Source organism: Podarcis raffonei, chromosome 9, assembly GCF_027172205.1.
Source record: "Podarcis raffonei isolate rPodRaf1 chromosome 9, rPodRaf1.pri, whole genome shotgun sequence".
Taxonomy (NCBI): Eukaryota; Metazoa; Chordata; class Lepidosauria; order Squamata; family Lacertidae; genus Podarcis; species Podarcis raffonei.
Window position 1 is genome coordinate 80,935,435 of NC_070610.1, and position 16,412 is coordinate 80,951,846.

Consider the following 16,412-nt stretch of genomic DNA (forward strand, 5'->3'; position numbering starts at 1 on the left):
GGATGTGTCCAGGCCCTTGTGATCATGTCAGATTGGGCAGGAAATCAGGTGACAGATGTCTCAAGGGAGCCAACTCAGAGGCATTTCTTCCCTCCCACACTCAGAGCCACTTTTCTCCGGGACAAGCAAAGCTCAAATTCTTTCACCTGGTTGATGAAATGCCCTGAGGATGGGTGCTCCTCTTTCTCCTCTGGGCCTCCCCAACTGCATTTCCCACGCCAGCCCAGCCCCCTATTCCCTGCCTCAGAAAGTGCAACACTTCACAGGCTGCTCTCCTTCTCCTGACCCACACTTCGCCCTAAGGTCCAAGCTGGGTCATCAAGGACAGCAGGAGGATGTGGGGCTTGTCTACAAATGCAGTGATGGAGCCCCTTTCCTGGGAGGAGAGCAGCTGCCTTGCCTCACCGTGGCTTCCCAAGGTCCTCTGTGGTGCAAGGCCAGGAGATGGCTGAGCTGCTCCTGGACTAACTGAGAGTCATCTGAGACACGCAGGATGGCCCCATAATACTGATAGAGAAAGACCTGTTGGAAGAAAAGGAAGAAAACAAACACCCACAAGATCACAGGGAGAACCTGGAGTGTGTGTGTGTATGGGTGGGTGTGGGTGTGAGGGTGTGGGTGTGGTTGACTGAGATTTCTTTTCCAAAGCATGTTACAATAGTGTTGTGAGCCTTGGTGGTAGTGGGCTGGGATAGGTGGTATTCCCAAGTCCCTTCTAATTCCTGGATCCAGCAAGGATTCAGTTGTTGGAATAGCCAGGCCAGCTTCTTGGTAAATTAATAGCCCCTAAGTATGTGCAGCTGGGGTAACAAAGGAAGTGGCTTTGTGCTGGTAGCTATCCCTTCCTCAACTGGCTTGTAGTTAGAAGGAGAAATGGCAGAGTTGAGGCATGCGTGAGCTGGGCTGGAAGCAGGAGGCTGGCAGAAGCCTGAGAGGGAGAGACATGCTTTATTTCTGTTTGAAACCAAGGCTGTGACTATGGGAGAAGCAAGACCTTTTGGGGTTAATACATTGGTACCTTGGTTTTCAAACTTAATCCATTCCGGAAGACTGTTCCTAAACCAAAGCATTCCAAAAGCAAGGTGCGCTTTCCCATAGAAAGTAATGCAAAATGGAATAATCCGTTCCAGACTTTTAAAAACAACCCCTAAAACAGCAATTTAACATGAATTTTACTATCTAACGAGACCATTGATCTATAAAATGAAAGCAATAAAAAATGTACTGCAGTCACATACACAAAAAAGAGCTACAAAAACAAAATAAATAGCAAAAACAGACAGACCTCAGAGTAACACTCAAAATGGAAGTACCAAGTACTTGAGTACCAAGGTGTTTGAGAACCAAGGTACCACTGTACTCTGAGCTCCTCCATCGTAGGCTGAGGTTGTATATGTGTGTAAATAAACCACAGGTCCTAAAGGCACCACGTTCTCCACTGTCACTCATTCCCAGGAAACTGAATGCTGGGGAAAACACCTGGAACCTCTGGAATCTCTCACTGCTTGGAGACTGGGGTGGTGTGCAACATAGAAAGTCCTTCTTCATGCAGTACAAAGTTAAGCTGTGGAACTCCCTCCCACAGGAAGCAGGGATGGCCACCAACCTAGATGAGTTTAAAGGAGGAATGGACAAATTCATGGAGGAGGGTATGGCTTTGGGTGGCTCCTAGCCAGGATGGCTCTGCTCTGCCTCTACAGCTGGAGGCAGCAATGCTTCTGAATCCCAGTTGCTGGAAACCGCAGGAGGGGAGAGGGCTCTTGTGCTCAAATCTTGCTTGCAGGTTTCCCTTTGTGGTTGGGTTAGGGGTTCAGGGGCAGCATTTTACAGCTGTAGGGAACTGAACTAATGGAGAAAAGAAACATGACTGGATCACATGAAAACTCCATGAGAAACTTCTTCTGGAAAGCTGACCGGATTGCTAGGACCCCACTGACCCCAGGGGTGGCCAGAGCCCCAGGCCCCCCACAAGCAGAGCAGTTCATGGGGCTTCCTTCTTCCACGAACCTTCTCCGGGCTTTGGTCATTCTGGGTCTGCTGCATTCTCATCAACTCACGGCTGAGCTCTGCACAGCAGGCCTTATCTGTGACGTCAATCAGGAGCCGCTCCACAAACTGCAGGACACAAAAGGGAGAAACAGACTGAAGGGCAACAGCTGGCTCTTCCCAAGGCCCTCCACTGCAATGCCAAATGCTTTGGAGTGGCCTTCAAGATTGCTCAAATATATCCCTTGATTTTGTTTTAAAAACCTGACTGGTGCCTGAGGGTCCCCACTGTGGTGCCAGCAGCAGAGAAAGGCTGTTTGAACTTAGCCAGCAAATTTAATGTACTTTAATATCACCCCACCCCACAAGTTAGAACAGCCCCTCTGTGACATAGGTGCACCAGTTTCCTCCTGCCTCATGACTGGTTGGCTCTGCTTAGGTCACCTGAATAAATGCCCACCCCCCTGCCCTTGAGGAAGAAGAGCTCTCACCTTACCTCCACCAGCTTTCGCTCCCACACATCAGTCTTGTAGGCGTCACTCTCTGTAAAGGCTGCATAGGAAAGGCAGGCAGTGGATCAGGGCCACTGAGTTTCATGAGCATCATAAAGCGCTTCAGACACTAAGTCTGTGGAGCAAGCAAGGATTGGTCCTTTTGGCCTATGCAATGCTAAATCTGATGGTGTGGGCTTCAAATGCATATCATAGGTCCTTGCATTTGAAGCCCATGCCATTATAGGCTGCAATCCTAACCCCACTTTCCTAGGATTAAGCTCCACTGAATACAGTAGGACTTACTTCTGAGTAGACATGGTGGTAATGACAGTGTTAGACTGTGCACCAAAATAAACACAAGCTTATCAGCAGCACTCAAACTGTGTGTGTCCAGAAGAGCTTTGCTAGGCATTTCCCCAGAGCTCATTTGCAGGCTTCAGCAGCAGCCACGGGCACTTCATTAGCAGTTCTCCAAATCTGTGAGGCAACTTTTGTTCATGGGAGGGGCAGGAGAGGCATAAGGGGAACAATGAGGGACCTTGAGGGATAGACAGGCAGCGTCCGCTGTGCAGGGTCTCTCTTAGAACACACTGTCTGGGTATTTGCCCCCATCTGCCCCAGTATAATAAGGGGTGGTGGCCAATTTCTGTGATGGGCAGCTAGCAATGCTGGTCCTGTGCAGGGACCTCTCAGGGACCTGCTGATGGAAGCTGGCTGCTGCCTCTGGCTCATTTGGCTGAGCAGGCCTAGTTTTCTCAAGGTGACCCCTATCCCAAACATACCAGAGAACTTTGGATCAGAACCAGCTCTGTTCTGAAGACACAGAGGCAGAGTGGAAAGGGAGTACTGGGAAGGATGAGGCTTTTGTACCTTTGTTTGCCAGTTTCCCCAGAACACAGAGGATGCTACGGTATGGGAGCAGCCGCCCTTGGAAGCCGTCCAGGAGCTTGCTCAGCACTTCTACTGGGAAGTGGTTCCAGAGGGCCACCAGGATGTCACCAGCTGCATCCTGGTACAGGTCCCGAAGATCCTGCAGAAGCAAAGGGGATATAAATGTCAGGTGGGCAGCTGAGGCCACTTGCCCATTTCTGCTCTGTGGGGAGTGGGGGGCACTGCAGCTGAAGGGACCTTTCACTCAGGGCCCCCCCACCTGCTGTATTTCTAACAGGCGCGGACAAAGCTGTTGGTCAGGGTAATATGGTGAAAGGTTGTTTTCCAGAAATTATCATCACAGGCCATTAAAAGACAAGAAGCAGCTCCTTCAGTTTAACCTGGAAACATGTTGGCAGGGGGGTTGTGGATGATCCCTGGAACATGGTCCAGCTAACTGGTTGTGGTGAAAACATGGGCGGCTGCATTTCAAGGCACCTGAGATTCCCAGAGCACCTGCAAGGGCAGACACATGTGGAGCATATTGCAGAAATCTCATCTGGACCACTGCAGGACCCAGAGTAACTGATAACTGAGTCTAAGAGCTGTAATGGATGTTATCTTTGTGCTATGTATGGATATTTCTTTTGGATTTGTTGATTTGCTTTTTTTTCTTTTGGTTTTTTTTTTAAGAGAAACTCAATAAAAAGAAATTAAAAAAAAAGATAACTGAGTCTGTGTATAAGAGCAAAGTGGTCTAAGGCACTTCTGGCTACTGCTGCCTCCTGGCCACACAGAGGCCAGGAGGTGCCCAGGGCTCCTCCCTGGTGAACCTGCGGGTTGTGCAGGACTCCTCACTAGACTCCTCTGTCAACATTTGTGTGGGGTGGGGCTGGTTGCTCCTAAAGAGGACCTCCCTGGACCCCAAGGTGCTTGACAATTACCACCCTGCCACAAATACCCCTTTGGGTGTGAGGTGGTTGAGAAGGTGGTGGTAGTCCAGTTGCAGACACCCTTGGTGGAAATGGGTTGTCTTGACCTCTTCCAGCCTGGCTTCAGGCTCTGCTTTGGGGCAGAATCTGCCTTGGTCAACCTGGTAGAGAACTGTCTTCAGGAGAGGGATGAGAATGGAGACCTTGCTGCTCTGTGGCTTTCATCACCACTGACCATGGCCTCCTCTGGACCTTCTCCATGAGCTGGTGGCACTGTGGTCCAGCAGTTCTGCTCCTACCTATGAGTCCAATCAGAGAATAACACTGGGGAGTTATGCTGCCCCTTGGCAGTTGTGCTGTTGGGGTCTGCAGGCCACCATTTTACCCCAGCACTGTTTAACATCTATATGAAGCCATTGAGAAGGGTCTCTGGGAGGTCTGGGGCAGGGTTTCAGCAGTATGGTGATGACACCCAGCTCTGTTTCTGTCTTGCATCTGACTTGGAAGAGGCTGTGACTGTTTTAAGCCAGTGCCTGGGTGCAGTGGTGAGCTGGATGAGGCCAACAAACTGAGAAAGAATCTTGGTAAGATGGAAGACTCGGTGAAAAGAGTCTCCAAGGTCTGGGAGCTGGGGAGCTCATCAGTTGTGGATGGAGTTATTCTCCCTCTGAAGAAACAAGTGCATTGTTTGGGGAGCTCCTAGACCCATCTCTGTCACTGAAGGCTCAGATGATGTCTAGGGAAAAGCAGCTACGGTCAGCATAGACTGGGATGCCAACCACACCTTTTTCTTAGCTGCTATTACTGGGGATGGGCTAATGGGATGGCCTGTTGTTCCACCAGGGCTCTGATTGAATGAAATTCTCCCATATTTGCAATATGCCCAAGTACTGGAAATTATTGGGTTGCTTATATCCTTATTTTTATTATGTATTTTGTGCTTTTTATATTATAATTTTATGTTGTGAACTGCACTGGGATCTACAGATGAAGGGTGGTATACAAAATTAATGAAAAAATAAATAAAATATTGAAAGGCTTGAAAGGTGGTGGGAGAGAGCCAGCATCGCTCACTCCTTCAGCTTAGTGATATATGAAGCATCTATTTCACCAGTTCGCTCCTTACTGTGGTCCTCAGCATATCTTCAGCAGCTAGTTTGATGATGACTTTAGCCAGTTTGTAGTCTACGCTATGTGCCGACCTGATCACAGCCTGCAGGATTTCATTAATACGCAATCGATGCTTTGGAGAGATCTGCAAAAAAGAAGGAAATGCTAAAGGAAACCAAAAGTCTCATGTCAAGTGCCAAAGGTGGTTTGTGGATGCATGCAAAAAGCAGCAAAGGCCAGCACTGGATTCACTCAAGGCACCCTGAAAAAAGAAGAGAAAAGGAGCTTCCATCTGAACCCACAGCTGACTCCTCAAAGAATTCATGCTGGTGAGAAGCCACAGAAATGCTTGCAGGGAGAGACAGATTTAAGCTTAGCACAAGGCCCCTCACATCTCACTTGGAGCACTACAAGGCTTTCCTCTCACAGAACAGGGGTGGATCCTGAACTCCCCTGCCCTTGTGGGCCATTGTAACAGTTGGCTGGGGCCTCTTTCCTGTCACTCACCTGATGACCAAGCTGAAAAAAAGAGATTCCTTTGCAGACATGGCTGGCACCAGAGGAAGGTCCTTTGTTGCACCAGCTTCCATTCAAGCAGGTGCCACAAAGGGGCCTGCTCTGGTCAGTGCTGGTCAGCTGCCCTCTGTAATGATCTCTGGCAGGCAAGCAAGCCCTGATAAGAAGTAATGATTCTCCGACAGTTTTATGTATGTTTATTTACAAAAAACCCCACACATCCAGAGCACAGCTTCTCGCCTGCTCACATTTACAATAGTTGGTCAGTCTGAATTTTCACATCTCCCACAGCAGGAAGGACGTTAAACTCCCGCCTTCCCCCTCTTGCCCTTCTGATCTTATCCAGATGCCTAGAACGGGGACTGAGAGGCTGGCCTGCCCCCTCCCCACTGATCTCTGTTTTTCTGCTATGCTCTGGCTGCCTTCCAACTCTTCTTCCCCTTGAGAGATAACAGAGTCTTCCCCAGGAAGGGGGGGTTGAACTGCCCTTTCTTGACTCTGTCAGCCAGCTCTCATCTGCAGAATTGTTCCCTCGTTCCCTTAGTTCAATTTCTGAGTCTAACTCTTTCCCTGTGCTCTGGGGGGACACATTCCTGACACCCTCCCACCAATTTGCCTCACCACCACACCCCAACACCAAGACGGAGCAGTCCTCCTTGTGTTCCCCGTGAGCCACCCTTTCTGCTTTCTCCTTTCTGGCCACACACACCATCACAGTCTGTGTGTCTGACTCTTCCAGACACCACTCTGCTTCACATAAATGCTTCAGAAGTGCCCAGACGGACACACCAAGCTGCAGCTGGGGGGCATGCAGGTCCCCCTGCCCCCTCCTGCTCCCAAGGTCAGTAGGTGCCTTTGGCAGGTGGTGCTTGCTTGGAAGTGCCTAAGGAACATCCAGAAAGGTTCCAACGGCAGAAGAGCCCTTCTGATGGGTGCTCTTCCTGATGGCTGATAATGGCTCCAAGTTCAAAAAGCATCTTGAGAGGCAGAACACAGCATGATTCACCTAAGGGTGTTTTGACTATGAGGATGTAGAAACCACATTTTATAATAATAATAAGTTTATTATTTATACCTCACCAATCTGGCTGGGTTTCCCTATGCCATAAATGATGTGTAATCATTGGGGGTCACAAGCAGACCAGATCCAGGAGACCCTCAGTTCCCTTCTGCAGCTAAGCCTTATTGCCATTGCTATTTAACATTGGCATGAATCTGTTGGGAGCGGCCATGAGGCATTTGGGAGCATCTCACAGTCACAGAGTTTTCCTGCCTACCTTGTGGATGCTCTGGCGATACTTGCAGATGGCCCGCAGGACCCCAGCCAGCTTGGTCTCTGCCAGGGCACACAGGTTGTCGATGGAGGCCTGCACCAGGAAGGGACCAGTTCCTTCCCGGAGATTCCTCAGGTTGCAGAAGCAGATCTGTGATTCTGGTTAAAGGAAAGAGTGAACCCTGACCAGGCCATTCTGAATGGGTCATTTATTTTTTATTAACATTCATGCAGTTTCTATGAAGAGGTAAAATCAGTTATGATTAAATGGGCACAAGATGTAGGTCACAACCTTATGATGGAAGATTGGGAAAAATTATGGAAAACTGACCTAAAATTTACAGATTGTTCCCTATTGAAGGAGAATTACATGAAGATGATGTACAGATGGTACACAACACCAGTGCAGTTAGGGAAAATGTACAAAACTAGTTCAAATATATGTTGGAAGTGTAAGGAAAAGGAGGGGACATTTATCATATGTGGTGGGATTGTAAGGTAATTAAAAAAATTTGGGAAATGATATACAGTGAATTGAAGAAAATGTTCCATTCAACATTTGTTAAAAAAACCTGAAGCATTTTTATTAGGGATTGTAGGGAAAGATCTGCCAAAAAAGCTGAAAAACATCTTCATGTATGCGACAACGGCTGCAAGAGTTCTGGTAGCACAAGAATGGAAGACTGAAGAAACCCCAACCAAAGAATCATGGCAAGAAAAATTGATGGACTATGCAGAACTGGCAAAACTGACATACAAGCTACGGGACAAGGATAACTGTGACTTTAAAGATGAATGGGAACCCTTTACAAAGTATTTGAAGATACAACAAAGCGAACTGGACTCCTTTATACAACTGTGTAACATGCAGAAAACAGCATTTTTAGAGAAATCAAAGACTGGAACTGAGGGAAGTCGGGGGTGGGGGTGGGTGGGTTCTGTGGGGGGAGGGAGGAAAAATGGGGGGAAATAAGGATGATATGTTTCTGGATAATATGTTTTGTTTTAATTTTGAATAAAAGTTATTTTAAAAAAAACATTTATGCAAGTTCTGTCCTAATACATGAAAGGTGGGTGTGGGGTGTGGGCAGTAGTGCTGCCACCGAAAGAGAAGCAGTTCAGCTCTGCTCTCTGCAGCCAGCAAGTGAAGCAGCCTTTTCCAGGGGGTGGGGTGAGGGCTCAAACACAGCATCTGAGCCCCTCCCTGTGAAAAAGGGTGCCTCACTGGGACAATGATTTCATGACCCACTTCTTCTGCCTAAGGCTGACAGCTCACCATTCTCGTCTAGCTCTTCCTTGTGTGGCTCTGCCCTCTCCTTTTGCCGGGGAAGAGCAGCAGGTGCTGTGTTTCTGCTCCGACTGTGCTCCTCTTCTCTCACTGGATGAGCCCGCACTCTATTCTTCCGTGGACTTGCTCTCTTGAAAACGGAGCAGATCCTGGAACAGAACTGAGAGCTGAGGCAGGCAGAAATATCTTTCCCAAAGATTACTTATATGTTTCCTAAACCCACCATCACCTTGTAATATCATGTTAAACGTTATTGCAAGTCTTCTCAAAAAAAGACTAGACAGAGGGCACAAAGAAGAGAACCATTTTTTTGAATGGCAGTTTATAAAGAGCTCATTTCCAATATTTAATATGAGAGACTGTGTGTTCTCCAAAAGAATATAACAAAGGAAGACAGCCTCCTCAGTCCTCCCCATGCGATTACAGAGCCCACACAGCTAAAAATGCAGAGCTGACCAGCATGAAGTTCTATCAAGATCTAATAAAACCATAATAGAAGAGTAACAGAATAAGGTGAAATACATAAATAAAACCATAATAGAAGAGTAACAGAATAAGGTGAAATACATAAACTTTCTGAACTTTAACAGAAAGTTAAAGTTTGCTTGGCAGGGGGTTGGACTCGATGGCCCTTGTGGTCTCTTCCAACTCTATGATTCTATGATTCTATGAGAACATGTACAAGCCAAAGTATAGCTCCATGCACACATAGGCCTACAAGGGCCAAAAGAATAAGGGAGTCAGTGACATTTGGGGAATGCCCCTCATCAAAGGAACAGCTTTTCCTCACCTGCTGAAACATTGGCATCTGAGGAAGTGTGCATGCACACGAAAGCTCATGCCAATAATAAGAAGAGTTTGGATTTGATATCCCGCTTTATCACTTCCCGAAGGAGTTTCAAAGCGGCTAACATTCTTCTTTCCCTTCCTTCCCCACAACAAACACTCTGTGAGGTGAGTGGGGCTGAGAGACTTCAGAGAGGTGTGACTGGCCCAAGGTCACCCGGCAGCTGCATGTGGAGGAGCGGAGACGCGAACCTGGTTCACCAGATTACGAATCTACCACTCTTAACCACTGCACCACACTGGCTAACAAACTTAGTTGGTCTCTAAGGTGCTATTGGAATTATTATTATTATTATTATTATTATTATTATTATTATTATTATTATTATTATTTTGTGCTGAAACATTGACATCAGTCCAGAAAAGGAAGCAAAGAGCTGCAAGAGAGCCAGGTTCACTGAGCCCCTGGGAGAGCCTGATGCTGTGAGTTTTTCACACAGGGCAATCTGCCAGCTTCAGTTAACAGAAAAGTCGACATTTCCCACTCAATTGTTAATCAATTGTTAATCAAGCAGCAACCCAAAGGATGGTTGTAAGTTCCTTACTTATCCATTTGGGACCCAGATTAATGGAAAGTAGGGTGAATTGGGGCCAGAGGTGTACCTGGGCTCCCGAGTGCCCTTGGCAAAGAGCTGCATTGACACCCTCCTTGTCCCTTGCACCCTGGGTAAGGAGCTGTATTGCCCCCCACCCCAAGCAGCAGAGCAGTGGTCTGGGGAATGCACAGATGGCCAGGTGGGATGCTAGCCACTCTGAACCAGAGTGGAGAGGCACAATTTTGCACACATGCACCCAGGCCTGCATCCTTGGCGGGGCCCAACTTGACCAACCCCTAGGTATTAGATCCAGGAAGGTAGCCGTGTTGGTTTCATGGTATCTGAAGAAGTGTGCGTGCACACGAAAGCTCATACCAAGAACAAACTTAGTTGGTCTCTAAGGTGCCACTGGACTTTAAAATAAATAATAATAATTCAATAAATCCCTAGGTATGTCCCTGATTGGGGCATGGGGGGCAGTTTGGTTTGTTATTCCGGAAATATGGCCAAACACCTCATCCTGCTGTGGATGCAGCAAGGACCCTCTTTCTCCACACTCCTGCGCAGACTCAGAGGAGAAGCTGTTATGCGCAGAAGTTACCATGACTGGTGTAAAGTGGCAGCAATGGACTGCTTTGAGCAAGGCTTCTTTAATTATTATTTCTTATTATTCTTATTCACTTCGTATCTTTACCACTTTAGAGGGGGGAAAGAAAAAAAATCTCAAAACATCTTACAACACTTTAAAACATCAAATAAAACAATCCAGATTAAAAGATTACTGAAGAAAGTAAAATCTAAAGTATACATTCAAAGAAACATAATTAACAGGAAACTAAAATATTAACTACATATTTAACACAAATTTAACAAAAAAATGTCTTAAATATTTCAAAAGAAAACATTACTGAAGGAAGTCACACATAAAATCTACAGCATATGTGAGAAAGTAACAGATACATAAATTTGAATGCTCCATTAGTGGTTGCTCATATCCCCTTGCGAATCATCTGGAACGACACAGGTTCCCTATCCCTGAGATATTGAATTTGGTTGTTTAATTGCAGCTGAAGTGGAGCAGAAAGGAGTTCTCAGCCAGAGCAGAAAGGAGTCCTCAGGCAGAGCTGCTCCACAGTCTTGTTCCCATCCTCACTTCAGCCCTTTTAGGGCACCACAGAACTGTTGCTGCATTTTATGGATTGAAGATAGCATTGTCTTTAGCCTGTTAGACTCTTGCAAACTTTCCCCTTCGCAGAAAGGCGAGGAGGAAGAGGAAGGGCTGGGTTCAGTTCCCCCCCCTGCTGAATTGCTGGTTGGTGTGACAATGGATTGCCTGAGAGAGCTCCAGGCCTGTATAGGTTGACCAGAGTCTTTGTATCTTCACAATTGCACAGCAAACAGTCAACAGATACAGCTTTCTTAGTCAGGAGACTCAATTACGGAAACACCAGTGCTAATGTGCACCTGTTAAAACCACACCTGGGCTTTATGGTGGGTAGGTGGGTAAGTGGGGAGCCAGCAGCTCCAGAGAGACAGATGAGCTACATTACTTGATGGCTTGCACATTTCCAGCTGCAAAAGGCATGTGCAGCCGGGCAACTCCTTGGGTCTGGGGCTCCTACATGGTGATCTGCTGCCTCCAATGAGCTGAAACCATTTGTCTTGGCATAGCCAGGGAAATGGAGCCCCCTCCACCCTTCGCACCAGCCTCCCTCCTGCTCCACACACATGAGTCTCGCCCCGCCTTGCCAAGCACAAGGCCAAAGATCTGACAATCATCTAAGATAAGGTCTCAACTTCTGTCCACCAATTACCTTCCACAGAGAGTCATGTTCTTTTGTGAATTTTGTCTGACTCAACTTGGCTGACATTTTCCAGACGTTTGTGGGCAACTCTGTTCTCCAGTTCACCACAATGTACTTTATGTCATACGTGACATCACAATCACGGACTGCATTCATCCCAGTCTGTCAGCGCCAGCACTGAAGGCTTGGAAGCTCTGGAGTTCCCTGCCCACTGCGGAGAGAAGTGCCAGCACATAGCAGATGCCCAGAGGTCAGGGCAGAAAGGGCAGCAGCATGGGGCTCCTCCTGCTGCAACAAGGGCCTGAACACTCTGCACCTCCATGTTTTAAAATAGGTGCAGGTTGTGAGAAGTCGCAGCACAGAGCCCCCTTCTGCTGTAATCCATTCTGGGTCTTATTTCTAATAAATTTTCTCTCCCAAACTGGTTTCATTTTTCAATTTTGACCTTCTTCCCAAAGACTGCGGTGAACCATCCCAGGTTCTAATGGTGTAACTCTGTAATTTAAGTGCCAAATGAAGTTCATATTGTGACTCTTCTGGTTTGATAAGGAGTTGCTATCATGACATGAATTCCATTAGACTGGGAATATTCTGGAAGTGACATGGTGAAACTGTTTTTTATTAATTCTGAAGAGAATCATAACACGCAAAACCAATTTCAATCAATACAATTGTTTTTCCCAAAAGGTGGGATCAGGATTGTTACCAATAAATCATATGCTGTGATGTAACTGATGGGAAGAATTAAGCAGATGGATAAATATAGAGTTGCATGCCACCCCAGTCTCTGAGAGATGTGGGATTCCAGGGGTTCCAAGTGCTTACACAGTGTCTGTTTCCCTTTGGAAATGAGGCACGGTGGAGACTGGTGTCTTTATAGTCTTCTTCTTCTTTGGCGATCACTCATAGCCAAGTAAGGTTGTCTTCCATAAACACAGTTTAAACAGTGAGCCCATAAGTGACTGTGGAGGCCAATTCTGAATCCGTACACTGTACTGTATGTCCTTCTGCACTGGGCGGGAGTTGATCATGGTGAGGGTTTGCCAAACGCGCCTTTCTCTTAGCTCATTTCTCCCCTTCAACCTGAGTTCGAGTGTTTTCAAAGCCCATGACACCTTTGGTAAAGGCTGTTCTCCAACTGGAGCGCTCGTAGGCCAGTGTTTCCCAGTTGTCGGTGTTTTTTAGATTTGCCTTGAGAGACTCTTTAAACCTCTTTTATTGACCGCCAGCATTACACTTTCCATTTTAAAGTTTGGAATAGAGTACAGTTGTACCCTGGTTGTCAAACGCCTTGGTACTTGGACGTTTTGGCACCCTAACGTCGCAAACCCGGAAGTGAGTGTTCCAGTTTGCGAACATTCTTTGGAACTTGGACGTCCGATGGGACTTCCGTGGCTTCCGATTGGCTGCAGGAGCTTTGGTTTCCAAACATTTTGGAAGTCAAGTAGACTTCCGGAACTGATTTCATTCAACTTCTGAGGTATGACTGTAGTTGGTTTGGAAGACGATAATTAGGCCTCTGCACAACATGACCAGTTCAACGAAGTTGATGTTGAAGAATCATTGCTTCGACACTGGTGATCTTTGCTTCTTCCAGTACAGTGGTACCTCTGGTTACGTACTTAATTCGTTCCAGAGGTCTGTTCTTAACCTGAAACTGGTCTTAACCTGAAGCACCACTTTAGCTAATGGGGCCTCCTGCTGCCGCATGATTTCTGTTCTTATCCTGAAGCGAAGTTCTTAACCCGAGGTAATATTTCTGGGTTAGCAGAGTCTGTAACCTGAAGCGTATGTAACCTGAAGTGTATGTAATCTAAGGTACCACTGTACACTGATATTTGTTCACCTGCCCTCCCAAGTGATGTGTAAAATTTTTCAGAGACCCCGTTGATGGAGTCTTTTGAGGAGTTTGAGATGGCATTTGATTGGAAGTACAATAGCTTTGTAAACAAGCATTTTGGTTTCCCTGCAAATACCCCAGTCCTCAAACACTCTGCACTTCAATCGGGAGAAAGCTGCACTCACAGATATCAGGTGATACTGGATTTCAGCATCAATGTCAGCCTTTATGGAAAGATAACTGCCAAGGTAGAAGTGATCAACATTTTCCAACATTATACCATTGAGTTGTCATCAGCATGCTGAAGCTCTATGATGGAAGTTACCTTACTATTTGCTTTCAGCCTGCTTAGATTAAAGAGTTTTCAATCTGTTTGATATGTGATTTCTACTCTGGAGGGGAGTTTCCCTTTGGAAAAGTGTAGGATCATGGCAATGAAAATAATGAATAGAGTTGTGGTGATAATGCAACACAGTTTAATACCTGATCCCACTGTGAATGGTTCACTTTGAGAGCCACTGTTATCTGTGATTATTCCTGTCATATTATCATGGAGGAGCCAAATGATGTTCACAAATTTATCTGGGCAGGCAATTTTCAGAAGGACAGTCCACAGGGCATTACGATTTACAGTGTTGAAAGCCTTAGGCCAATAAACACCATATACAGGGGTTGGTTTTTATTAAAGCTGTTGAGCAGTGAAAATCATGTCCACTGTCCCCCTGGAGGGTCTAAAACCATTTTGGGATTCAGGAAGAGTCGCCTCAGATATTTTTAAGCGACGGTTTGCTAAGATCCTTGCAAGAACTTTGCCAGCCGCAACCAATAAAGAGATGCCTCGATAGTTTCCAGAATCCGTTCTGTCACCTTTTTTAAAGAGATTGATAATTTTGGCATCCCTGCTGGGGATGTCTGCTGGGATCTCTGCTCTCTCCCAGATTTTTTCGATGAGCTTGTGAAGTTGTTGTGCAAGTCCAATTCCACCCACTTTGAAGACTTCAACAGGTATCCCATCAGGTCCTCTGGTTTTGTTGTTTTTAATTTGGTTAATAGCTATACACAACTCACTCAGATTTGAAGAGACTGCAAGCTGGGACCTTGGGCAGCGCTGACATCATCTCTAATTTGTTTTTGCGGAATTTGTGAGAGGACCTCAGCAGGGGTTTTATGAATCAATTTATTGGGTCTGTATATAGTGAACATTGTAGTAAGTAATGGCAAATGCATTGGGTTTACTGATGTGTTTGGTGCCGAAGTTTCTCCTACGCAGGCTGCTCCCTCTGTGGTCTCCAGATATAGGTAGGTATCCATGTTGGTCTGCTGTAGTCGAAACAAATTTAAAAAATCCTTCCAGCAGCACGTTAGAGATCAACTAAGTTTGTTATTCGTATGAGCTTTTGTGTGCATGCACACTTCTTCAAATACCTCTTTGTGGTATAATAATAATAATAATAATAATAATAATAATAATAATAATAATTCATTATTTATATCCCACCCATCTGGCTGGGTTTCCCCATCCACTCTGGGTGGCTTCCAACAAAATATTAAAATACAACGGTCTGTTAAACTTTAAAAGCTTCCTTAAACAGGGCTGCCTTCAAATGTCTTCTAAATGTCTGGTAGTTGTTTTTCTCTTTGACATCTGGTGGGAGGGTGTTCCACAGGGCAGGTGCCACTACCGAGAAGGCCCTCTGCCTGGTTCCCTGTAACTTGGCTTCTCGCAGCGAGGGAATCACCAGAAGGCCCTCGGTGCTGGACCTCAGCGTCCAGGCAGAACAATGGGGGTGGAGACACTCCTTCAGGTATACTGGACCGAGGCCGTTTATGGCATTAAAGGTCAGCACCAACACTTTGAATTGTGCTCGGAAATGTACTGGGAGCCAATGTAGATCTTTCAAGACTGGTGTTATGTGGTCTCGGTGGCCACTCCCAGTCACCAGTTTAGCTGCCGATTTCTGGATTAGTTGTAATTGCAGTAATCCAAGCGAGAAATAACTAGAGCACTCTGGCGAGAGTCTGCAGGCAGGTAGGGTCTCAGCCCGCGTACCAGATGGAGCTGATAAACAGCTGCCCTGGACACAGAATTGACCTGTGCCTCTATGGACAGCTGTGAGTCCAAAATGACTCCCAGGCTGCACACCTGGTCCTTCAGGGGCACAGTTACTCCATTCAGGACCAGGGAGTCCTCCACACCTGCCAGCCTCCTGTCCCCCAAAAACAGTACTTCTGTCTTGTCAGGATTCAACCTCAATCTGTTAGCCGCCATCCATCCTCCAACCGCCTCCAGGCACTCACACAGGACCTTCACCGCCTTCACTGGTTCTGATTTGAAAGAGAGGTAGAGCTGGGCATCATCCGCATACTGATGAACACCCAGCCCAAACCCCCTGATGATCTCTCCCAGCGGCTGCATGTAGATGTTGAAAAGCATGGGGGAGATGACAGAACCCTGAGGCACCCCACAAGTGAGAGCCCAGGGGTCTGAACCCTCATTCCCCACCACCACTTTCTGAACACGGCCCAGGAGGAAGGAGCAGAACCACTGTATAACAGTGCCCCCAGCTCCCAGCCCCTCTAGACGGTCCTGAAGGATGTTATGGTCTGCTGAGAGCTGCTGAGAGATCCAGCAGAACTAGGAAACAGCTCTCACCTTTGTCCCTAGCCTGCCAGAGATCATCGACCAGTGTGACTGAGGCAGTTTCAGTCCCATGATGAGGCCTGAATCCTGACTGGAAGGGATCAAAATGGTCCACTTCTTCCAGGCGTGCCTGGAGTTGTTCAGCAACCACTCGCTCAATCACCTTGCCCAAGAATGGAAGATTTGAGAGTGGGTGATACTTGGCCATATTGGTAGTCTCTGTGATCTTTAAGAACAGGTGAAAAAAGCCCACTGCCAGACCTTTGCCAAATACA

The 16,412-nt window shown here is 46.7% G+C and overlaps 1 protein-coding gene across 3 annotated transcripts in view; it reads right to left on the minus strand.

The window, feature by feature from the left end:
* LOC128420624 (maestro heat-like repeat family member 5) overlaps positions 1 to 11,828 on the minus strand; it is a 52,780-nt gene extending 40,952 nt beyond the window's left edge. The window contains exons 1-8 of one of the 3 annotated variants that reach the window (XM_053402297.1): positions 11,666 to 11,827; positions 8,458 to 8,618; positions 7,186 to 7,340; positions 5,409 to 5,537; positions 3,351 to 3,510; positions 2,483 to 2,538; positions 2,008 to 2,115; positions 406 to 522 (exon numbers count right to left, since the gene is read on the minus strand). In XM_053402297.1, the coding sequence (XP_053258272.1) occupies positions 406 to 522; positions 2,008 to 2,115; positions 2,483 to 2,538; positions 3,351 to 3,510; positions 5,409 to 5,537; positions 7,186 to 7,340; positions 8,458 to 8,618; positions 11,666 to 11,682 (903 nt within the window). In that variant the 5' untranslated portion in view covers positions 11,683 to 11,827. Of the gene's footprint in view, positions 1 to 405; positions 523 to 2,007; positions 2,116 to 2,482; positions 2,539 to 3,350; positions 3,511 to 5,408; positions 5,538 to 7,185; positions 7,341 to 8,457; positions 8,619 to 11,665 lie in introns of all 3 variants that reach the window. The other 2 variants (XM_053402298.1, XM_053402299.1) reach the window with 2 other exon arrangements.
* Between the last annotated feature and the right edge of the window lie 4,584 nt (positions 11,829 to 16,412).